Source organism: Apis florea, unplaced genomic scaffold, assembly GCF_048593485.1.
Source record: "Apis florea isolate Af1SG1 unplaced genomic scaffold, ASM4859348v1 contig_3772_pilon, whole genome shotgun sequence".
Taxonomy (NCBI): domain Eukaryota; kingdom Metazoa; phylum Arthropoda; class Insecta; order Hymenoptera; family Apidae; genus Apis; species Apis florea.
Genome location: NW_028256845.1, coordinates 4,148,005 through 4,173,665, shown reverse-complemented (window position 1 = coordinate 4,173,665; position 25,661 = coordinate 4,148,005). Strand labels below are relative to the sequence as shown.

The 25,661-nt window shown below is 29.4% G+C and overlaps 3 protein-coding genes across 5 annotated transcripts in view; 1 reads left to right on the top strand and 2 right to left on the bottom strand.

Annotated features, from left to right (window-relative positions):
• Fim (plastin-2 fimbrin) overlaps nt 1–7,014 on the bottom strand; it is a 34,173-nt gene extending 27,159 nt beyond the window's left edge. The window contains exon 1 of the mRNA XM_003691363.4: nt 6,666–7,014. Coding sequence (XP_003691411.1) covers nt 6,666–6,716 — 51 coding nt within the window. The 5' untranslated portion in view covers nt 6,717–7,014. The remainder of the gene's footprint in view (nt 1–6,665) is intronic.
• Nucleotides 7,015–12,940: 5,926 nt separating this feature from the next.
• On the bottom strand, nt 12,941–23,435 carry Kdm5 (Lysine demethylase 5). Of its 3 annotated transcripts, none has more exons than XM_003691389.4 (18): nt 23,205–23,435; nt 20,230–20,446; nt 20,000–20,160; nt 19,564–19,929; nt 19,184–19,462; nt 18,609–19,101; nt 18,391–18,518; nt 18,102–18,296; nt 16,721–17,181; nt 16,381–16,639; nt 15,471–16,293; nt 15,173–15,381; nt 14,859–15,083; nt 14,661–14,745; nt 14,170–14,570; nt 13,962–14,082; nt 13,712–13,854; nt 12,941–13,446 (listed from the first exon to the last, which is right to left on the bottom strand). In XM_003691389.4, the coding sequence occupies exons 1-18, from the start codon at nt 23,433–23,435 to the stop codon at nt 13,312–13,314; spliced, it is 4,932 nt and encodes a 1,643-aa protein (XP_003691437.4). In that variant the 3' UTR covers nt 12,941–13,311. The 3 variants fall into 3 exon arrangements, with proteins under 3 accessions (XP_003691437.4, XP_086771340.1, XP_086771341.1); XM_086915214.1 differs by having other exon boundaries at nt 12,941–13,377; XM_086915215.1 differs by lacking the exon at nt 23,205–23,435 and adding an exon at nt 22,145–22,557.
• A 781-nt stretch (nt 23,436–24,216) lies between these two features.
• On the top strand, nt 24,217–25,234 carry UQCR-Q (Ubiquinol-cytochrome c reductase ubiquinone-binding protein). Its single transcript, XM_086915219.1, has 3 exons — nt 24,217–24,475; nt 24,685–24,847; nt 25,027–25,234. The coding sequence occupies exons 2-3, from the start codon at nt 24,697–24,699 to the stop codon at nt 25,119–25,121; spliced, it is 246 nt and encodes an 81-aa protein (XP_086771345.1). The 5' UTR covers nt 24,217–24,475; nt 24,685–24,696; the 3' UTR covers nt 25,122–25,234.
• Nucleotides 25,235–25,661: the final 427 nt, after the last annotated feature.

Genomic DNA, 25,661 nt, shown 5'->3' with positions numbered 1-25,661 from the left:
CTTGTAACGATCACGATATTGTTATTAATCTGTTTGCCAAGGATGATTGATTGAACTTTGTCGTTCGTAAAGATTTCTTTTCCCTTTTTTTTTTTTTTTTTTTTTTACGATCGAAATAGATCAACACATGTTCGTTGCAAATATTTCGTATTTCCTATGTATTTCGAACGCCATCTTTCGCGCATGAATTGTAATAACGACGAGTCATTTTTAATGAAACCGTGCGCGCTTATTCCAAGATAAATTCAAATAATATCGTTCGAAATATATATAATTTTTCAAGATTTTGGCTTGTAACCACACATATTTCGTATTCGATGATCGATATATACATCGTAGTTGTGCGCTTATTCGACGAAAGACGATGAGTCGGTCGTCGAACGACGAATATTTGACATTTCAGCGAATACCAAATGCGTAGAATCGGCTTTACTTATCTCTCTCCCCCACCACGAAATATTCTCTCCTTCAATATTTGTTCCCCCTATCTTGCGTTTCTTCCGGGATAAAAAAAGTTTGGCTGAAAGTTTGCAATCTTCAACGTTTCCTGTTTATACAGGCACATAAAAATTGTGCAATTTGATTAACACGGTGGGATCGATCATCGACCGAATCGTTCTTTGACACGGTCCATTTGTACGCAAATTTCAAGGCTGGCAATTATCATATCATTTAGCATCCATTACTCGAATGATTCATTGTCGAACTTCTCGTCCGAGGTTCAACACTCGTTCAACACGACTTCCGATCTTTCTCCACGCGAGGCAGCAAATAAATCATGGATCTTTAATTTCTCACTTGAAAGAACTAGAAAAGATTCGTGATGAAAATCAGCGATTGATAGAGATATTCAAACATTGTGATTAAATTTTTTAATCATTTATCAATTTGAATTGAAACATGATATTAATGCAAAATATTAATCATCGTTTAATAAGTACGTACGACGAGTAATATACATTTCGTGCAATTCAAATTTATTAATATCGATATTGCCACGTTGTATTTATTTCAATACGGGGACTAATTGTAGCGAATTGAAAATCGATCGAAATACGTCGAGCGCATATTAAACGTGGCATTCGACGCGACACCCCATACACGAAATTCTTCCAGAAAACTTTCGACTAATGCGTGTTATTCTTCTGATAATGAAATATCATCGAGGAAGCACGGTTCTCCCCGGGCGAAATCTCGTATTGTTGGCTGCATACGCAACCGATGACTCATACGCGACTGATACGATTCTTTATTTAGTCAAGTGCGCTTCTCCCTGATTGATTCTCAAAGATTTCTCTCGTGAAATATTCTCTCGAGACGTGACGTTCCATCTATTTCCCTCCTCTCCTTTCTCTCTCTCTCTCGCGCGCGCGCGCGCGAAAAGAAATCGAGGAACAAAAGGAAACGCGCGAAAAATGGCATAATTCGAGCTATGAAAACGACGTTTCGTAACGACCTTATATTTAAACGGTCGATCGCAGTCCATTTAATATTCCAGCGACGCGCAATTGCATAATAATCGCGGCACGCCATTATAACGGCGATGTTGGGCAACGATTCGAACAGAACGCATTGTTTGCCTTGTGACCGAGTCTTTTTGCCTCCCCCCCGATATTCTTTGCATCAGGGGAAAAGAGAAGAAGAAAGAAAAGGCGAAGAAATTCGGCGTACAACAGAGCCGACAATTAATTGTTCCCCGCGATATTGCGAAATGTCGGCCGAGGCTCGACCGAGGGCGTTTTTATCTTGAGCAATATTCGCGAGGCACACTTTAAACAGCCTCTAATCTCGGTGACTTTCGTACGATATCCTTGACTGAGCACCGATGTAATTGAAACGTCACGCGTTACGACGATAAAGGAGATAATATCGAATGAAGAAAAGAAGAGAAAGAAAGAGAGAGAGAGATTCTTTTTTTTTTTTGGATGGATGGAGATGGATTGAAATGAAATGAAAATGGGGGAGGGAAAATTGACAAGGAACAATTGACGGGAAATTATTCGATTTAATTAATTTCATTGGAGGAAAAGTCGAATGAGTCGGCACGTTGGTCGGCGTATCGTGTGAATAGATAACGCAAGTTATTTGCGAAATAAACTTGGAATAAACTTTGACTTGGAAAAAATCAGCGATGTTAGTTATTATCGTGTGGTGTATTTAATAAAATTATAACACCTCTTTCGTGAACATCAACAACCCGTTGCTGCATTAATTTCATGCTCGCACAGGTATGAAACAGTTTTGGTCCGAAGCGGTACCGATCTCACGGTAGCCGAGAAACACCCGATGCATGAAATATATAATAACAAATTCCGAAAACTCCGTCTGTGGAATTATACTAATCGAGTAGTTAGCTTTTCATTTAAACGATCCTATTACAAACTTGAGTAAACTCAACTAATAATACTACTCTCTTTTATGACCTATTCTATTGGTGAACTGTGTCCAATTGCTTTATAAAATACTCGAGTTAAAAATTGTTAACTTACTTATCTTACGAAGCGAATTATAAACCGTGAAATTCTCGCGATAAGCGAGTACGATTTTTCATTTTTCATTCTTGATATTTACAATAAAAAAAAAAAATATATACTCGAGCCAAATATACATCATACCTCTTTGTTCCTCTCGAGTATGTTTGCCTTACCCCCTTAAAACCGATCGTAAAAACGCCTTCTTCCAATTGTTTCGCCCGTGTTTTTCTTCCCTGCTGCGAGCCGGGCACGGTAAACTCGGGTAAACATAAGCGTTTAATTCTCGGGAGCGCAACATCGATGGTCTATTTTAGTTGCGCTGCAAAGGACCAACAGCAACGATGTCTGGTTAAGAAAAGAACGGCACGCGTCTGTGCACGGTAAGGACGCTTCAGGGGGTTGGAGCGCACGTGCTCCTTTATTTACCACGCCATTTTACCAACGCAAATGGAGAAACTAGTTCAAGTGTATTGTGAATGCGCTTCTAGGGCTTCGTATTTTATTCGAACGATTCTGATCGTTTGAAATTTTTCTCCTTGAAAATCATACGTTCGTTTAATTGGACAACTTTTGGAGGGTAAAATTAGGGGAGTATTTTGATGTATATAGATTTTGTTTTCTCGATATATCAAATATTTTCCTCGTCTTCGAAAAGATTAAAACTCGTTCAAATGTCTAAACGATGATGATAACGTAAATTCGTTCTTCTTGAGCGAAAAAAATCATAAAGCTCGAGTAGAGAGTTAAAAATACCGAGGAAAAAATACCTTTCTAAAATATCGAACGAATTATTTTTCAAAAGTAAACCAATTTTCGGCTCTCGCTCGACAGACAAGATTCTTAATAGAGGTGCAAGATTTCCGGGATTTTTTTTAATTGGAAACTCGCCCGAGGCGAGAAAGAAAACTGGGAAAAGATAGATCCGGGGTTGGTGCATCGCCACCCTTTTCAGAAGAACACTCTTCGCAACATTGTTTCTGACGGGGTGACTCTCAACCCCTTGTGCAGCGGAGCGGCCGTAATCCACACAGACGCGCGGGCACTATCGCGTACTACATATTTACATACTCGAGGGGTGATTTAGATGCGCTAAAAAAGCCGATGCCAAGCTTTAAAGCAGATGCGACACGAAGCGAACGGAATCGACGCTTTCGACGAATCGAAATCGTTCCTCCGGATGTCGTTATCTGATCTGGAATTCCGCCTATTACGCGCCAACCAACGCGAATTTTTCTCTAACCGTGACAAATTTTCTTCCGTACAATATTCTTTCTTCAACCTTACTCTACTTGTGATCGATTAAAAATTCAAAACAATTCGAATAAATTAAATAATATGTAATCGCGTTATCTATCTTCATTGACGAAATTAAATGGGACACTAATAATCGTATTTCAACGAATATAATCCCGAGTTATTCTACGCGTCCTACGATTAAAAAAAAAAAAAAAAAAAAGAAGTACGAAGAAGTTTTTCGCTGTGTTCCATAATCGCTTTAGGACACTCTAGAGTCACGAGGAGTGGTACGACTCCCTTTCGAGCACCCTTCACGGAGTGCAAATACGAATCCCACCTCGATTACTTCCGCTAACGACTTTCGCTACCGAAAAGTAAATCCGAGACAGGGCGGGAAGCAGAGGGAGAAGTCTATTAGATCTATCCGCGTGTCCTCCGACCAGACGAACCGAGTTAAGCATTCCGATAATTCGAGCATCTTGACCGTCGGAAATTACGGGGAGGAATTCGATCTGGTTGAATAACTTAAACAACCCTATTACCCGGCCAACATCGAATTGCCTCCAGCCAGTTGATAAAATGAATCGCGATTTCTTCGGCTCAAAAATTATTTCAAAACAACTTTGAACTGGAAAGGGCGTGAAATTGAGTATTTTTCGATCGATGCGCTCAAATTCTCATCCTTTTATTCCAATCCTTTAATCATCTCAATATTTTCGATAATGTTTATTTAATCTTCTGTTCCAAATTCAATCACTTTACTCATCAATCCAATGCAATATTTCTATTCTCATTATAGTCCTCCTTCTATTCCGCTCTTCGTAACACGGTTCTCTAAAAGTGATCGAGTTATATAAAATTCGATGCCGCCGCGATCAAACTTTCAAATCGGCCGCGCCTAGGGCCATGAGCGTCGCGTCAAGGGTAGTCCCCCTCGCCTTTCCTTTCAACGTGTATAATACGTATCGGTGTATGCGTTTTCGCAATGCTGCATCGGGCAGGATGTCGCGGAAGGGGTTGCGTTCTCGCACCGGTAACGCGATCAATAAGATAATTGAAGACTTTCTCGACAATGCCGGCGGAAGGGAGCAATTTCGCCATCTCCCTTGTACTTGAGCAAGGTCATTGTTTTCGAGGGGATTCTCATCTCTCGTTCCTAAGCACCATCCGCATGAACGGTTATAATTGTATCCTGCTGAATTAAACGCCACACTTGGTCACCGTTGCCCAGATATTGCACGAGTATATTTGGAGGAGAAAGCAGACCTCGTGCAGTGGCGAGGACCGTGACTCATAAATTGCAAATTCGATGGATAGGACGGTGATGATGGGATACAAAAAACTACGAGTGGGTTACGCTTTTATTTTGTACGATATTACGAGGAGTTTATAATAGATATTAGATGGAATAATTTATAATAAAATATCCGATATGTTGCATCATATAGGTAGAGCAAGTTTACCGTTATCAGTTTATTAAAAATTTGTACATAATCTAAATTATATATTTAACAAATGTGGATTTCATCAAAAGAAAAAATTTAATCCCTTCGTATTTAACTTAATATCTCACGTTTTCGCAATGATAGATTAAATGTTCCAATATTAAGTTTCTCCACAGTTACAAGTTTACAAGCTTGCACGAACAAAAAATTAATGGTCACGATCGAGAGTAAAAAGCTTCGCAAAGCGAGACTGCACGCTCAGTTAATCAACCGTGAGCTCGTAGAAATAAGGAACAACGACTTGACAATGAGATACGAAGCCGATCGAAATCGATCGAAAAATCATGAGTAAAGTGTACATCTCACCGCATTGTATGCTTATATCTGTGGAGAAATAGTCCTATGGTAATTGGAACAACCATAGGTATTCGAAGGACAAGCACGTGCGATCACGGTCACATGGCCTTTCTTTTATATGTGAGAGTACAGCGATACGGTATTGGAGAGTTGAAGCTCTCCTCTCGGTATAGTCATAACGGTATTAAGGAATTTTAGAGATATTTATCGGAAGAAATTAAAGATCGAATGATCAGTTCCGTTAAAAAGATATGGCAAAAGCAAATCCTCGTAAAAAGATGAGAAACAATTATGCAATAAACAAAATAGTACAATTTGAATATCGAAATGATTAATATTATTTCGTATGTTGAATTTATGGTGATGTTTTTACCGTAAGACAGAATGTAAATAAACTCGATACCGGTAACGCGAACTATGAACACAACAGATAATGCTCAATTCGTAATTTATGTTATACGTTAATGGTTCCAAGCTATTTAACAAGCTTTGCGAACATACAGAGCAAAACACGTTATATACGCATAATATAAACAGAGAGAATGCTTACAGATGCGTGAACATACGTATCTTGGGCAGAATAAGTGAAAAGTGACCGGGTCACAATACTTGATATCGTATGTAATTATGCGCCCGATCGATTTGAAAAATCGTTGACGTTAAATGCAGTCATGATCAACAATGCGTTCGAAAAACATGTATACGTCGTTTTTCTACACGGACTACGTATGATTCATATCCTTGTTACAAGACAACCGCATAAAATTGATGCAATGATTCATACTTGTACGTAGTTTTATTTAAAAAAAAAAACATAAAAAACATGATGTTAATAAATTTGAAATAAAGAAATTACCTTTTCATTTCAATACGCGCAATTATAAAAAAGATAAAGTCCCTAATACGTTGCATATATTTGAAATTTCGCGAAAGCTTGACGTAAAAAACGAATAAACTGACTGCAGGGCGGCGACACCCGGCGTAGTCTTCACGAGGGTGGGTTTCCACGAAAGCATGCTGATAAAACCGGCGATCGATAAGAAACTAGGGTGTACGTAGTAATACGTACAACATCAACGAAAAACTATAGCAACGGATGTCTTGTAACACGATTGTTCAAAGTTCATCGCAAGAAAAAGATAAAAGGACTCACCGCTTGAAATTGCTCCAACAACTCCTGCCGGTCGTCGATCGCAGTGGCCATGTTGTTCGAATATATAATCCTTTCGTCTTTCCTTTCTCTGCTCTCCCTATGTGGCCCTTTTTACTTCTCTTCTCTTCTCTCTTCCAGTTGTTGTCTGGTGTACAAAGTACACACAATCGGAGAAAGGATATGTATAACACGAGTCGGTAATTTTCACCCGGTACACGCGGATAGTTACAAAAACGGTTACTTGAGGCGTTCTCGCACCTCACGAACGCGTTTCTGGTTACGACGCGGTTACGAAGCAGCCAGATACCGCGAGAACGCGTCTCACTTTTACGGAGTCGCAACGAATACTGAAGCACCGACGACCAAACGGAGCGCGCGCCAGCTAGCCGAGCGCCTCCGAAAATAACCGAATGAGTACGAAGGAACCACTATTTGACGCTGTAGCACAAATATTATTCCTTGTGCAATTTTTTAAAAATCTTCAAATATGATAAAAAAATAAATTGTCATTTATCTGTTTAATATCCAAATGATTCCTTATTGAGTGTTCTTTCATTTTCTTTATCCTTTTCACAGAAAAAATTCACAACAATTTCAAGTAGAAAATATAATCGAATTGTTATTATGTGCACTAATTATATTTTTATTATGGCATATTCTATTCAATATTATATATTCAAAAGATATGTTTTTCTAAATAATCTGTGATATAAAAAATATTAAATTCTGATATTTTACATATCAATTTGTGTTTTATAAAATACGTAATATTCAAGAGAATAAAAGCGTTTTCTATTTGGTTCTATCTCCTCCCTTCATCGAGGCGTTACACTTTTAAAAACCTGAGGGCGGAAGTTGTCAAATGAACGGTTTCAATCTGACAGAAGATTTTCTCTAGGAACGATTTCATTTTTCACAGTTTCAATTTTTTTTCCAAATAAAAATTGTAAAATACTTTTGAATTCATCATTTTATATTTTTAATTAATTGAATCTAAATTTTTAATAAACAATATGTTCATTTTAAGAAAGGTTAAATTCTTTTTTTTTTTTATTTTGAATTACATTTATCATAAAATTAATTTAACGCGCGTGATAAAAATACAAGGATCTTGTATCATAAAAAGAACTCGGAATGAAATATTAATATTACATACTTCCGCGTACAGGAAATTATACATATATAATCATTCATAAAATATAACCAGTTATCTTAAGCAGATATACATTGTTCTGGTTAGACTTCGTAATTACATTTGTACGTGAAATTCAAATCCAATTCAATATAACGTTGAGAATGAACAAAAGAAAAAGAGATATTCAATCCGTTAACTATTTTTATTTTTATTCATTTTCTTTTTAGAATAGTTGTTTATCATTTTTACTATTGTTATCGCCTGCGGATAATATTAACGATATTAATAATTCTGTATTATATTTCGTGTCGATTCGATTTAAAATATCAAAATGGAATGTCTGATTGGATAATTATAATTCATGTTTGATCATTGAACATCTTTATTTTTTAATAAAATGGAAGTGACCATAAAACTTTGTCTTTTGAACTTGATTGAAATACAATTTTAAAGTATAATGTATTTAGTCATCGAAAGTATACAAATGAAAATGAAGATGTCGCGGATGAATACAAGACTGATGAATCGCCAGTTGTTAAACTTTTACAGAAATGGATAATAAAATCTCGTGGTAGTGAATCATTTTTTGTACGCGCAATGTGTGTAAGAAACGTACTATAAGTACATCAGGAGCAAAAATTGAGTCATTTATTGATATGACATAGAGTCTATTTTCATGCTTAATTTGATATTAAAATTCGCCATTGAACGAATAAACAAAGTAATATAATTCTCTCATGCATTTATGAATAATATTTTATTAAATTAATCTGATTTAATCTACTTACTTAATGTACTTATATTAAATAATTAATAATATTATTAATGTTAAATAATGTTAATTATCGTTAAAATAAAAATCATTGTTATCAACAAAACAAAATTTTTATATACAAAATTAATTTGTACAAAAAAATATTAAAAAATTAAATTCGTCATATTTTATACGTTAAGTTGTCATTCCTAGCAAAGTTTAATATTCATCTGAAAATGATATTCACAGTCTAATCTTTCTTCTAACGTCTGAAATATTACTTTTGCCGAAAGCTCTATCCTACACAAACACAAATCTTCTTCCGACGAGGCTTGCTCAACTTCCCGTTGTGCGTCATATAAACGAGAAATTCATGTCTCCCCCAACTTTCATGTTCCGCTGCTCTTTATTGACATTCTATCTCTCCCACCAGTTACACGAATATACTTCGACGGACACCGACCCCTTTTAAAATAATGTTACATCATGGAAAATCAGTAATGACTTAGTTATTTGACACAAAATTTCCCAAATGTCTGATGCATTTGCTTAAAAATTAATTACAATGCGATGTCATTATTTGGACGTAACATTAAAAATTTGTACTCTTCTAATATTTTATCCGTTTTAACTACAAAATAATGAGAAAGAAAAAGTAATTTATGGTATTGAATATGGTTCGTATACACATTTACATTTAATATATTTTATCGGAAATCAAAGTGATATAATCTTACAAATAAAGGCTACTTTAAACACTACTTAGCCCTAAATTACATTTACTGTCTCATAAATATTTCTGTCTAAAATGATTTGTATAAAGGAAATAAACAATATGTTATACAATAAAATAGTTATTTACGCAAGTTATGATGACAAAGGATCGTATTCGTTGGAAGCTTTCCTCATGAAGGAATTAGTTTTGGAAGAAAAAAAAAAAAAAAAAAACACAAGTAGATAAAAATGTAATAAATATAAGATATACGATAATGATTCTCTTTATAGACTAAATTTTTGGTGGAATTAAAGGGTTTGTTTTTTTTTTTTTTTTTGCGAGGTGAAGTTTGGAATAACTAAAACACATTTGACATGAACGCGTTTGCAATACATAGAAGAAACAAAGAAACAATCGAGTTTAATATAAAGACGATTACTAACAATAGTGCATTGGAAATTAAGTAACATGTTTTTACTGTATTATTTGAATGAATACGAACTATCTAATTTATAGTAAGTAATCATTATATATAAATTAAAGAAAATTAAATTAAAGCCAACATTTTAGAATCACAAAAGATAAATATTAATTAGCACAAAAATAAACAGATGTCATGAACAAGAATTTGAACAATAATAGTAAAACAAAAATTTCAAATGAAATTACAATTCACATTTAAGATATTTTGTACAAAATTTATGATAGCAATTTTTAAAAAATATGTTTACTGATCAAAATAAATGTTAAAATTAATTTTAACTAAACTTCATATTACATGTAAAATCAATAACTATTCTAATTACAAATTTAATTTATAAAAATGATTTTGTCAAAGTATAATATTTCTTCTTTTATATAATAGTGTTTTTTTTTATATAGATTCAATGAATTTTAATTTATTATTGAATGGAAATTACGTAAATATCTCATTGTAAAAAAAACCGAAATCAGTATTAGACAACTGTGCTGATTATAAAGAAGATTAAGAAAAATAAATTTTTTTTCTTTTTGATAATTAATACAATTTTTTGAAAACATATAGGCACTTGCCTTATATTATGCCAAACGAATGATCAGTATTAACACAGTGTAAGCTGATATTTTATGATAAAGTACAATGTTCAAATATGTTCATTTTGAAAAAATTCTACGAATGATCACGCAGTTTCAATCTTTCTTTCATGTCATTAATCACAATGTATTTTTAATGATAGTGTACCATCGTATAAAGTACACAAATTTATTATTCATTTCTTTCTTTTTTCTTTTTTTTCTTTTTTTAATGTTTATCACTTTTAATAAAAATAATTCTAAGTACCTTGTATAAAATATAATAACCAATGTACGTACATATGTATACATATATATATAATATATATACGTATATATATAATTTTTGTTATGAAAAAAAAAAAAAACAAATGAAATTCATACCTCATCTCATAATACAGAAAACACACTATCGTTAGAAATTCACTGCATTCCCGCGTATCCCGGAGCAATAATCAAAGAGATTATTCAACCTTTTTGTATCTGTACAAAAATATATGTGTGTACACATAATGTCTTATCGATTCTTTGACTTACAGTCTGTTTTAAATGAAAACGTAACATGTTAATCGTTGATGATGCATATTAGTTTAATATTTTTTTATCATTATAATTAAAATGAATTCTGTTAACAGAATTAATAAAACAATCATTATTTTTTAAGCTATAAACACTAATAATAGAACATGAGCATTCGTTAACAAAATTCATATCATGCTAACACCGACGATACACATGGTATGTTTCGATATGCAAATATTTAAAACACACTGTATATGTCGTGTCATCCCATACATAACATACATTTATAGTTTTAGTTTATGTAAAAACTCAATGATTAATTATCTGGTTTTTTTTTTTAACAAGTAATTATACAAAATTTCTTGTACCGCTAGCACAATTTCATCGATAAACTCACAATAAAGATATCTTTTTTACACAAAGATATCTACATAAAGATATCTTTTTTTTTCTTGATATATCGTGCGAAAAATCATATTAATAGAGAGAGACACGCATATAACATTTTTGCACGAAAAAATGGACTATAAAAAAAAAAGGAAAAAAGAAAAAAAAAGAAAAAAAAGAAAGAAAGAAAAAACAAAAATCAGCTCAACATTACATTAAAAAATAACTAAAGAACGTAGATATCAACTAACACATGAAACATGGTTTTGTACCAGAGTTAACATTAGATACACAAATTACATAGCATAATTTATGTTTCACTTCAATAATAGTGGCATATTTCTTACTTTTTCAATTTTGTTTTATCAAGAATGAGATCCATATTTATAACATTTACAACATTTATAAAACGATTTATTACGGAATATACTTATCATTATATATATAGTATAAGTTTTTATAACGTTTAGAGATTTTATAATACTTTAATGTACAAAATAATAAGTAAGCTTTAATTATACTACATTGATGTATTACATCATGAATGTGAATATTAATAATGCAGGAATTAATATAGGATAGTTAGTAATCAGTTTTAAATATTTATAACTCAAACTAATGTTGAGTGTATAAAATGAAATTATAAGCATACCAAAATATAAATCATCAACATATTAAATATTACGAAATGTAATATAGTCACAGAAAGATTAAAACAAGTATTTTTATATGTTAACCAGTTGAAATTATAAAATTAATGTTTTACAATACTACAAATAGATTTTACATTATATAATGTATATTTTTTAGGCCATTCGGAAGTTTTTCACTGATATCAATCATATCACAATATAAAATGTTTGTCTAAGTATTCATGACAAAAAATGTGATATAAAATGAAAATCAGACAACTTGCGACTTGTACAAGTTACATAAGTTGTACACTCTGGTCCAAAATCCAATAAATTCCAATTAAATTGTTTCAAGAAGATAGATATGCTATGTATCTGCGTGTCAATTCTTTCTTTATACAAATTGTAACTTATTTCTACGTTTCAATCTAATTTCTTATGTATATATGTATAATATCCGTATCTTAATACACACATATCTCAGTCTATCTGTACATACTATTTTAGCGCAAAAGAACTTCTCTTGCACCATTACAATAAAAAGCCGATACAAAAACCGACGGAATCTTCCTTTAAATAGAAATAATCTGAGATGACTTTTCTTTGTTACATATTTATCGCCATCGCTAATTTTTCTCTCAACATAGATCGCTCAAATCATTAGGTCAAATTATACTCTTCTTCCTTTTCCTTAGTTTTTCTATAACTTTTCATATTTTACATATGAAAAGTACACATTCACACTATCATATTATATAAATAATGTTAACGCATATCGTTAATTACTTAACAGTCATTGGTCTCTATATTTTCTTTTTCCATCAACAATCGCAGCACGAGATAAGAAGTAAAAATTATAATGGGATGCAAAATATCTATTTTCTAAAACCTCATATAAACCACAAAGTAGTATATCACGGTTCATCCGTGATACTTGTTCTGTATAATATATAATACGATTTAGAAGATTTGTTTTCAATTGGAATCGTGTACTTAATTCATAATTAACATGTTATTCTGGATAAAAGCAAGCAGGTTTTAATGTTATAAATTAACATTAAATATCAATGCATGAAATTAATTTTTCTTGAGTATAAATGTATTGTGCTTGAACAATAAATCTTGATAAATATCTGTTTTATCTTAGAAAAATAAAATACAATGCAATATAATACATACAAAAAATGATAGCTTTGCAAAGCATATCAAATCAAAATAAAAAAATAATATTCATAGTCGTAAAGATTACAATCCGACTGCATTATAATACTTTATCTCCAATATCCGCTCGCAATAGTAATCAAACGGCATCTGATAATCTGCAGTACCAATTGACTGAACGATGATTGTAGGTAACATTAATTGTCGGACTGTGTAAATTCCCAGTCTAATGACTTGAAATTGATAAACATCCTAAGCCTTGTTCAGAGCTAACAAGGCAAAGTAGACTAGTAAGTCCTGACGAAGGATGTAGTTTCTTGAATGTCTGCTTCACTATCTGTGCCCTGGTATCCCTGAGATTGAGAAAGGGAAAGAAGTGCATCCAGGCCTAATGATTCAGCTAGGGGATCTGGCGCTCTTGACTACAGTATAGACAACATAAAAGAAATGTTGCACTAAAACTATAATATCATACACTACTTAGCAAATAAAAAAACTTAAAACATCAAATAACTGAAACCAAAAATTGGGAAATAATTCTGAATAATTAAAATAATACATAATAGAGAAGATTAATAAGGCCACCAAGCAGCTAAAAATATCCTACCCTTTATATAATTCTAATGAATATATGAATAAACTTATTTAATATAAAAGTTATAGTCAAACATATCAATATAAACTTACCACTGAGCTATGCTCTGCATCTTTACAATTACTACATATGTAATCATCCTCCTCTGCAATTTCTGTACGATCTAATCCAACACAGTGCATATGAAACCAACCTTCACAGCCGCCATCACACTGTACCCAATCAACTTCTCTACCTACATAAATACAAATATATAAAACACTATATAATATATAGAATATATAGGATATAATAATTATATTATTATATTTTTATTGTATTTATATTAAAATATTTTCCTACCGCCAGGTCGCAAACAATTGACAGCCGCACAATCATCTTCTTCATCTGAAGTATCCTGTTTAGTTTTTTTTCTATTACCACCCCTTTTCTTTGGACCTTCTTCACCTTCTTTGCGTTTCATCTAAAATTTACATTAAAATCAAAGTAAAATTCAATTTTCAATTTTACATCTTAATTTAAGATAAATTATATTTATAAATTTAAATACCTTTCGAGGTCCACGTTTTATAGGCACTGGAGAACCTGCCGACTTTTTTTCTTTTTGTAATCCTTTGCGTTTAGCTAAATTTTTCTCTTCCATTTTTTGTCTTCCAAGTTTTTTCAGTAATTCAAATTCATCGGATTTTCTTTTTCTTCCGCGTTTTTTAACATCTTTTATATCTTGATTCAAATTAGTTTGAACTTCTTCATATGATGCATATTTTCGAACTGTACTCGGACTATTTGTATGACTTAATATACGCCAAATATGTTGCGTTTCATCAAGTGCAACTTCTAATAAATCGCCTTCCATCATCAATTCTTCTAAACGTAACCTTGCTGTTTGTGAAAGTACAACAGCAACTTCTGTTGTATCGTTTGATTGTGTTTTACGTTGAATTTTGGATACTAAAAAAACAAAATATAAATATTATGAATCTTCGTTTACGTCATTAATATTTAATTTTTATTATGATTACCATACTTATATGAACTTACTATAAGAATATGCATGTTCGTTACTGTTAAATGTACTGCAACTTGGCTCATCATCATCAATAGTAACAACATCATCATCATCATCCTGAAATATATATTATATATTTAATTACATATAATATATGTATATATATATATCTTAGATATCGTTCTATATTTTATGTAATATATAATATTATAGAAAGATAATAAACATACCGCAGTACTAAGTGCACTATCATCTGAATGTACACCACTAAGTGGTGCTATTGCTTGTACTCTCTGATGTAATTCAGGATTATTTGCTGCCTTTTTTAATTCACTGCTAATGATCTTTTCTGTTTTTTCTCTTGCTGCTGCTTCCACTAATTTTTGTGATAGCACAGATAATTTTGCTAATGCCGATGAAATTTCATCCGTAGCTAATGCTTGTCGGGCTCGATCCTATTCGATGTATGTATACTATGTATATTATGTATATCATTACATATTATAATATGATTCATTAATCTTAATTATTATGCGAAACTCACCTGCCAATTCATTGCACGTTCCGTTAAACATTGTAATGCCTCACCTTCTGGTAAACGAATCGGAATTTTTTGAAGGCTAACTAAAAGAGCCAAAATTGTTTCTAACCGTGGTCGCCGTGAACGTAAACAACACGGACATAAAAATTTAATTTCCCTTGACATTGGAAATTTTCCTTTATACGATGTCTTTGGCAAAGGTACACAATTTGCTAAAATTATAACAATATATTTCAATAAATTATAATTAAATTCAATTACTTGATATCTATATTTATTATAATGAAAAATTATTACTTACAATGAAACCAATCTTTACAAAGCTCACATTGAAGCATAAGTCCAAACCTTGGTCGACGACAAACGCAATACCTTGAATCATCTATTTCAGTTTTCATTAAATTTCTTTCTCTTAAATTTCGCATTGCTTCCATTTCACGTTGTTCAGCTAATTTAAACGCAGCTACAATAGTTGCTGAATCATTGGAATCATCCAATTTTGTATCACAGACAAAGACAGGTCCTACAGAATCTTCATTTTTATTTTTCTTTGCTTTTAACGCTTGTATACCAACTCCAATTCGTGGTGACAAAGCTTCCATTAAAGTATAATGTGAATTTTTCCTTAGGAATGTTCGTGCTGTTCTTTCTTTCCAAGTTTTTGCTTGTGAAAGTGTAGATTCTAAAATAGGAAGAGCATCTAGATGCAATGGAATATTTCTGCCTTTTTTAATTAAGTCATCTAATGTATTGTAATATGGTAAGTTATCTCTTGCTTGTATTTCTTCCATCATTTTCGTCCAATTTTTTGCTTTATTCAGTGTATCTTGAAGAACATCTAAACTTGGTAAATAAGCTTCCACCTTATCAGCTTCATGGATAAATTCTTCAAGAGATGCAATAGATTGTCTATTTTTTGTATGAAGATATAATTTTGCTTTCTCTTCCCAATTATCAATTGCAAGCATTAATGCTTGCAAGTCTGAAAGAGTATTTTCTATATTTAAGTTAGGAGGCATTGTCATACCCTTTTCAATTAGTTTTGCTAAATCATCACGATGTATAGATTTTGGATCTTCTTGAATAGATTTTACTTCCTCAAGCCATTGTATTTGTGCTAATTTCTTCAAATTATATAAATTATAACAGATATTTAATTATATAAAATAAGAATATATTTTTAGAAAAAATAAATATTTACATATACTTACATGTTTTAAACGTATAAGTTGAGGTAGTTCAATACAAATAGAATCTCCAAAGTCAATACATTTTTCTAACTGTTCAATATTACAATCATCTTTACATTCTAATTCTTCTGCTTCCTTTTGAAATTGTAATACTTGATCAAGTATAAATTTTATCCCATCAGATTCTTTAAGTTCACAACATAGATTTGTTATTTCTTTATAGAAAAGAGTTAATTCTTCTACTGTAAGCTTGTATTTAGTTTCAACAGATTGTCTGGTTCTATATAAAAAAGTTTAAATACTTTATTTAATGCAAATAATAATATTTATCATGAATAGAAATTAAAAAGCTTCATAATACCTGGTACGCTGTTTATTATTCAAAAGTTGTTGTGCAACACTTGCACACTTTTCAGCATCCTGCACAGCAGTTGTTAAAGCTGTAAGCAATTCACTTTCTGGGAATTTTTTATTTTCTGCTTCATTTAAAAGTTCTTTTAATTCATTTAACTCAATTTTATCATTTTTTTTATCAGGATCCATTGCTTCTTTTACTTTTGTTACCCATGAGTCAAATGACTCTGCTTTTAATTTTAATTTTTGTAACATAATTGGTAATTCGTCTAAAGTATAACGATAACGTAATGTATGTTTTTCTGGAGGACAATCACAAAGTTCTGTGAAATGTCTTAAACAAACTAATTGAGAACTTTGGCATGAACATGTAACTGCACTCAAAAAACAAGTTGTCTTGCACGCTTCACACTGTCTCTCATCATCCGGCAAAAGTTCAAATGCTTCTCGTTCTGCTTCTGTTACACCCTGAAAAATATAGTTTTTAACACAAACATCATTTATAAAACAATTCGCTATTCTTACATTTAAAAAAAAAATATTACAAATATTACGCGAAATGAGATTAACAATGAAACACATGTATCCATCTGTGGGCAAATAAACTAAGATAGAAAAAATTTTTACAATTTAAATATACAATTTATTTAAAAATGACATTAATATTTTTCAATAAAATTTAAAAAAAAATTATAAAACTTTTCAAATAAAAATATAATGAAAAAATATAATGCCTGTTTAGCATCATGGCAAAACTTTAAAAACATAACCTCTATTCACCAATGAAAGTTATATAATCAAGATCAGAGACACACCACATAGGTATCAACAAGTCAAGGTTGATAACTAAGGAACGATCGCACTAAAAAACTATTTTAAAGATAGGACTGCAGGCTAACCAAAAATAACAAAATATGAAATCATTAACGACGATTATAACGTCGACAGTGAAACTACGATGTCCAATGGTTGGTAATATCAACCACACACACGTCTTTCACCGCGTGTGCCCGCATGGTTACAATTATGTGTGTGCCAACGTATGCATGTAATATTGTATGTATAAGTTTGTGAGGGAATGTTTCAGCATATACTATACTGTTTGACCTAAATATATTAGTTTTTACATTTAAAATTATAATCTAAGTAAGAAAATAATTTTGATGATAACATTTAAAATTTTTAAATATTTATGATAAGAAGTTTTTAAATTTTAATAAATAAAAAATAAAATGCTTACAATAATTAATAACATAATTACATATATTAATTATATTTTATATATATAATATATAGATATTTCATTTTAAATATATATTTCTAATGTATAACAAGTTAAAAAACATTCAATTATTATCTAAAAAATATAATAAATATTAATTACTTACCCATTCCAACAAATTTTTTCGTAACTTTTTCTCATCATCTACCATTTGAAGCATATCATGGTAAGTTGCAGTTGCAATTCCTATATCTAATGAATCTGGATCCAATGACATTTTGCACACCAATTCATCATGAGAAAATACACAAAATCGTCTTAAATTCGAATAATGTGTTATACATTCTCGTCCAATTTTAAGCTATTAAACAAAATATATAGATATAAACAGTATAAACTAAATATAAATTTATTTATATATATATCACTAGAAAAACTTGGAACAAATAATATACCCAATCAGCGGGAGCAAAATTTACAGCTTCAGCAAAGTTGTATCCTTGATTAAAACCTGCATGATATGCTCTTGGAAATGTTACTACAAATTCTCCTGCATGTTGATCAGTCCTGAATACTGGAACACCTTAAAAAACCAAATGTAAATATTAATTAATATGTTATATATTGATTAATTAATATATTTTATAATAATAAAAAAATAATTTCATGTTACCTTCATTTGTTAAAATATTTGGATTCATGATAGTAACCAATTGATGAAGTAAATCAGGTTGACTATGAAACAATTCTGGTGCAGCTGATTTCATTGATTGTTCAAATCTTTCTGCTTGAGAACCAGGTACACCATACCATGTTTTTGGTTCTCCCCAATGTAAATAATTAATGGAATAACTCCAATGGTCCTCATTATGCCAACAAAAGGTTGCAAAACACATTCCAACATACATCCATGGTACTTTCATACCACTAATATCAGCATTAATGTGACCTAAGACACTTCCACGTAAAACAGGTAAATTATTTAAATTCCATGAAGATTCAGCATATTCTTGATCACATGTAAATAAATTAACACTAGTTTTTGTTGGAAATCCAGATCCATGATCCATTGTATGTAAATCTGCTCCATATTCAACTGTTACATCTTCATCAATTGAAGAAACTATTCGCCAAAATTCTTTTTCTACTAATGATGTTGGCACCATCTAAAAAAATAAATACCAAATATTTACAATCATGTTATATTATATTATATTATATATATTTTTTTTGCTTTAGATGACATACATGTACAGGCATGTTAAAATAATCGCTTTTAAATTGATCAGCCATTTCTCCAAATTGTTGAAGAGTATATTCTCTTTGTGCTTGCTCAAATCCAAATGCTTCCATTGGTTTCGAAACTTCTTCAGCAACACATTTTGGACATCTCCAATCACCTTTTGGTATTTCTGTCAATGGTGGCATAAGACAAAAAGTATGATAACTATCATCACATCCATCACATAAAAGCATGTTTTCTTCATTGTCACCTCTTCCACAATTATGACATATGTATTTTGCCAACTATAAAAATATACATATATAAAAAAAATAATTTTTATAAATATAAATCATAATCAAATAATGTATAATATGTTATATATAATGTATAATATGTTACTTACTGGATCAACTTCATAAACAAGTTTTACACCTCTAGTTTTATTAGATTTTTTTCCTTCTTTGGTATTAAATCCAGCCATTTTTGGACCAGCTCCATAAAATTGTAATTTTTTAAGTTCTTTACTATTATCCTTATCATCATATTGTTTATTTTTAATTCCATCTTTACAATCATTATCAGAATCACATTCTTCTTTACAATCTTCTTGTTTAATAGATACTTCCTGTTTTTCTTCTTGACCACTAAATCTTTTTGACCGACGTGAGAATTTCTCAGTTGGAGGTTTAATTTGTTGACGTGATATAATTCCATGTGGTTTATAATCTCGATCTTTTTTCTCGTTCACATTAGAATCTGGTTCAATTTTCTGTAATTTAACATACAAAAAACATGTATATTGATTTAAAAAAACAATTCAACAAAAAAAAAAAACTTACAATATCTGTCAATGTCTTTCCTTGTTTAAATACATCAAATGGATATAAAATACGTTCATAATGATTTTTTAGAATACTTCCAACACTGCGTCCAGAAGGATAACCTAATTTATTTGCAATTTTTGCCCATCTTCTTTCCCTCGTTACTGTATCAATTCCACCTAAAAATAATATATAATTAATACATCAATATTTCAATCAGATGTAAAGAATTAAATAATAAAACAAACCTTCATCAGTGACTATTTTATGTAAAGAATATAAATCAAGAGCTTTGCGTTCAACAAGAGGAATTTTTAAAGATGAACCTTGAAGTTCCCAGAATTTTGCAATTTGATCCAAGAAATTAAGCTTTATCCTAGTTTTTGCTTCTAATTCATTTAGTCTTTGTATTCTTGGAACAAATTTGAATTTATCAACATCAACAGCAAATGGTGGCTGCCAATTCTAAAAAAGAAAAGAAATTGACTTCCATATATTGTTTCTTTTTACTTGTAAAAAATATATTAATATTAAATATAAAGTCATAATATAGTAATATAGTATTATTATATAGAATTAAAAATTATAATAAATAATATGATATAAAATTATAATAAATTAATATAAAATATTTAAAAATAATTCATTAATAAAATAAATTTAATGTAGTACATAAAACAAAAGTATATATATATATATATATATATATATATATATATTTTATAATTTTAATATTTTTAAATATATGTTATAAATTTATAATTTTTAATGTATAATGTATTAACAAAATTTAAGTATCCAAATTAATATAAAAAAGAAATAATGATATTTTGCAAATTAGGTATATGATATGTAATAATACTTATAAGTCTTCAGATTTAATTAGTTTAACAAAATAAATATAAATTTATAATGTGCAATATAATAATAAAAATATGATTACGAATTTTCTATTGATATTCATCTAATATAAAAAAACAAAAAGAAAATTACTACGTTTTATTTTATTTATTCTAAAATATTAGGAACTTATTGATGAATACAGTATAACATAAATATATATGTCTAAATAATCGATAAATGCTTTCGTAGCTTCATCTCTTCCGTGACGCAATACCATTGTAAGATCTGTTGACTTTTTAAAAATACATAATATAAAATACGTAAAGCGGCCAAAATAAAAATGCAACCAAGTTCGATGCAATTAAATGACATTTATAATTATTGTATTTACCATAACATGTAATTATACCAATACAATAAACAGAAAAAATATATCATTAGCGTGATGCATTTTGCTACATCTCAGGTTGAAAATACGTAAATACTACAAAGATTTTCTCCATATATGACGACCGTTTAATGCCGTGACCATAGTTATTTCCGTAATGGCGTCATCCCGTTACAAAATATAAATTTTTTTTAAAGAGTAATGGAAAAGATTAAATAGATTAAATAGATTAACATTCGATTAAGTCTGTCAGATAGATTTTAAAAAGCCGGTTTGTCAACAAAAAAATAACTATCATTTCAAAGAAAATCAATTTTGTAAGAATTAACAAAATATGTTCGATAAGAAGAAAAATATTATCAGTAAAAATGATAAATCTATCCTTATTAGAATAACAAAAATATACTAGAAATTTAAATGTCATTTATCAAAAAACTGAAAATATTGTGATACTCCATATTTAAAATTTTAATATGAATTTATAAAATTTACCATATCTTCAAATCACTTAAATAAAAAATTCAAATCAAAATTAAATTCTGATTCATAATTAAAAATACTAATTTTAAATATATCGAAATAAATTTTTATGATGCACTTAAAATATATAATGATTGTATAATTTTTACAATACTAAATAAATTCATATAATTTTTAAATAATTATTTAAACTCATGTTATATGATCATCAATAAAGTAATCAATATGTACTAGAATTTTGTATTGAAATTATTAATAATTTTTAATAAGTTTATTATTTCACTATCTATAATTAGAACATAATTTTAGAACTTATATTGTAAAATTTTTCTTTACATATGTGAAATCAAAATGGTGGCTCAAATCAATTCTAATGGTGATATAAATCAAACGAATAATTTACGAAAATTAATTAAATTAAAAAATTAAAATTCACAAAAAGTCAATATTACCTTAAAGATAGCGAAAAGATTTTAACAGTACTGCGCATTGCTTTTCATCTTGTAAAACATGAAAATTTGCTAAGACAAAAAAGAATTATATAAAATGCCTAAAGAGATCAAACTATACAGAAATTTCTATAGAACTTGCAATATGATAAAACTTAAATATATTTATTTATATAAAAACTTCTCATTTTACTTATACTTTTAAAAAAAAAGTAGTAATAACTTCTGAATACATATCAAATACATCAATATAATAACGATAACGCAATTGTCTTAGGAATATTAGTCACAAATGCTAATAATTATTATAGCGCTTTCTCCGTCGTTGTCATGAATATCGTACAGAATTCCGGAAAGGTTTCAAGACATTTTGCTAAGGTGACATTGTTTCGATTGTCTCGGCCATTTTACATAGCGTACCTTCTAGCTATAACGATATTAATGTCGCAATGAAACGAGTATCTAACGTATTTCATTTCCGAATTTTTTGTTTTCTAATAATTTCAATTATCATTCTCAATTTTAATTTCTCAGTTGAAACAATATTAATATGCTTGAAATATCGGTACAAATACTAATATATTAGTATACAGAACAAAATAAAAATCCCTCGAGATAACACATCGGAGTCTTTTCTTCCCTTTTGATCATATTATCTTGTCTTGTGTCGACAAACATAAAAACATAACTTTTGCCAAATTCTAACTTCTCAACATGAACACAAAAAAGAACAATTATTAATATTTACATAAAAATATGTTATAATAAGAAATTAATTTTAATCATTGGATAATTTTTTTAAAGTAAATACATGTTACGTAGGAATTCATTTATTTTGTGATGTCACAGTTGTGATGTTGTATGGAAGCGTCATAGTACGTAAACGAGGTCGTGTGTGCATATCTGCACGTTTGTCAATTATAAAAAATATTAAGTTATCAATTTACTTTAATTATACTTTCAAATAAATGTATATACAATGTGTCCTTCTATAATAACGTAAAGAAAAGAGAAAGCACAAGAAGAAAAAAAATAGATGTAGACATTAAAAGGATCTACTCACAGGCGGCGGTTTGATCTTACAAATGCCAGACTTCTCTGCGATCGGTCGTATTTTTGCGATGTAGCCAAGGGGGTCGTGAAACTCCTCAATACTCGGTTCGAAGACCGGCGCTTCTGGCGGTATGATGAACTCGAAGTCCGAATCACCACGATCACAAGCCATGTCTTGGGTGCAACGATAAGTCCCGAAAAAATCTTCACAACCGAAGTTCGTGTCGAACCTCGATACCATGACTTGAATACTCGACACAGCTTGGACGCGGATAGGTGGCCCTCACACACCTAACGCGGGTGAGGACCTCGCGTCAGGTTTAACACTGTTACTCAGTCACCGGCTGGGAGAATTTATTTGGAAATGTGCTTCGATTAACCATCTTTATGAACTGCATTTGTGTACCTCGTGAGAAGCAGTTGACAATGTATGGATGCAATACGCACGAAATGCACAATACACACTTTCCACGGTATCACGCGGAGCCTCGCACACGAGCAACTGTCCTATTCCTTGCTTCATATACCTCTTCTTCCCTTGTACCTACTTCAGTATAATACAATAGTGGCGCCACCTTGCATCAAATGGATCACTAGCTTTTCATTTACTTTTTTTATATAAAATTAATATCAGATATATATAATAATATATATAAATAATTATTTACACAAAAAATTAAGAATTTATATAAAAACACATTAAAATCAATTCATTAATAATAATATTTTTGATAAAATATATTTAAATTAAAAAAAGCATAGACTAAAATTATAAGTATGAATGATGAACAAAAACGAAAATTCCCTATGAAATGTTAATATATATTGTTATTATATAATCAAACTAATTATTAATTTTTGATTTATGGATTTATAAACAAATAAAAAAATCGTGATTATTTTATATATTTAAAATTAATTACAAAATATAATTTTATTTTAATTTACATAGTAAATTATTAATTTAAAATATTAATATTTTATTAATATTATTATTTTATCAAATCAATAAAAATATATACATATACATATACTCATATATTCCATATAAATTTTTCCATCAAAATAATATATAAATTATTACTAAATGTATAATTTTAATGCAAATATTTATAATTATTATTTTAACAAATTAAAAGTAATATAAATTTTTTTTACATCATATAATTTAAATTTACCGCTGTTACATATAAGATAAGAAAACACGCTATCTAGCAATGTGGTACTTACTTCACAATCTCTCGAGATTTGTAACGTTTCACATCGAAGAACACAAATTACGTAAGTTGCATGGAAACAATTATTTTTTTTGACATAATTTTATAACCATAATATTTAATAATTAATTCAAATAAATAAATCTATTTTTTATAAATAGATTTTTATAAATTATCTATCTCTATATTTATATAATGATTTTTTTGATACTTATTTTGTTTTTTGGTTATGTTTTTTTTATATTCTAAAACATTAATATAATTCTTTTCCAGAATTTTGTGAAGATGGGATTAAAGTTTGGAAATCTTAAAAAACTAAGTGGTATTACATTTTTTCGCCTTAGTCCATATGAACAAAGAGCTTTTGCTGGAGTAGGTGAAGCTACTGGTAGAATGATAAAACGTCTCAGATCATATATTTTAACTGCTGGACCTTGTAAGAATTTTTTATTAACTATTTGATTAAATATATAATTTGTTAGTTATATAATATAACTTACATTATTTATTTAATTAAATATATAATTTATCAGATTTACAGATTATAATAGTATATTAAATATTATAATTAATGGTATATTGTTACTTATTGAAATATTTTATTTTATATTGCAGTTTTCCTTATGAGTTATGTTATAATGGAATGGGCTACTGAAGAAAACCATAAAATGCACCGTAAAAATCCAAAAGACTATGAAAATGATGTATAAATATTATAAACTTTAATTTAGTATTATCTATGTATTTATGTTTAATATAATACATACATATATATATGTACATAATTAGCATTAAAATGAAACTCATTAACTCTTTATAGAAATATAATTTATTTAATTTAAATTCTTTTTACAACAAATAAATTAATTAATTAAATATTTATTATATTTTTAAAATATTAATTCTTCTGAATAATTTTAAAATATATTTTGATTTTAAATTTTGAAGTGTTTAAATTTTATTCAATTGTGATAATTATAATTTGCCTTTAATTATATTTTATTAGTTCATAATTCAAATGAATGCTCTAAAATCATTTCTTAAAATTGAAATAACATAAAAATTTATATTAAATATTTTTATATAATTATTGTTAGATTTGCATTTAAATATTTCAATATGTAACATTAATTTTAACATTAATAAATATCTATAATTAAAAACAAAAATATTATTATAAGTTTATATTTTCATTCTATATAGTTTTTAAATTTTTCTTGTGTTGTAATAGTTTTATTGATATAAATATT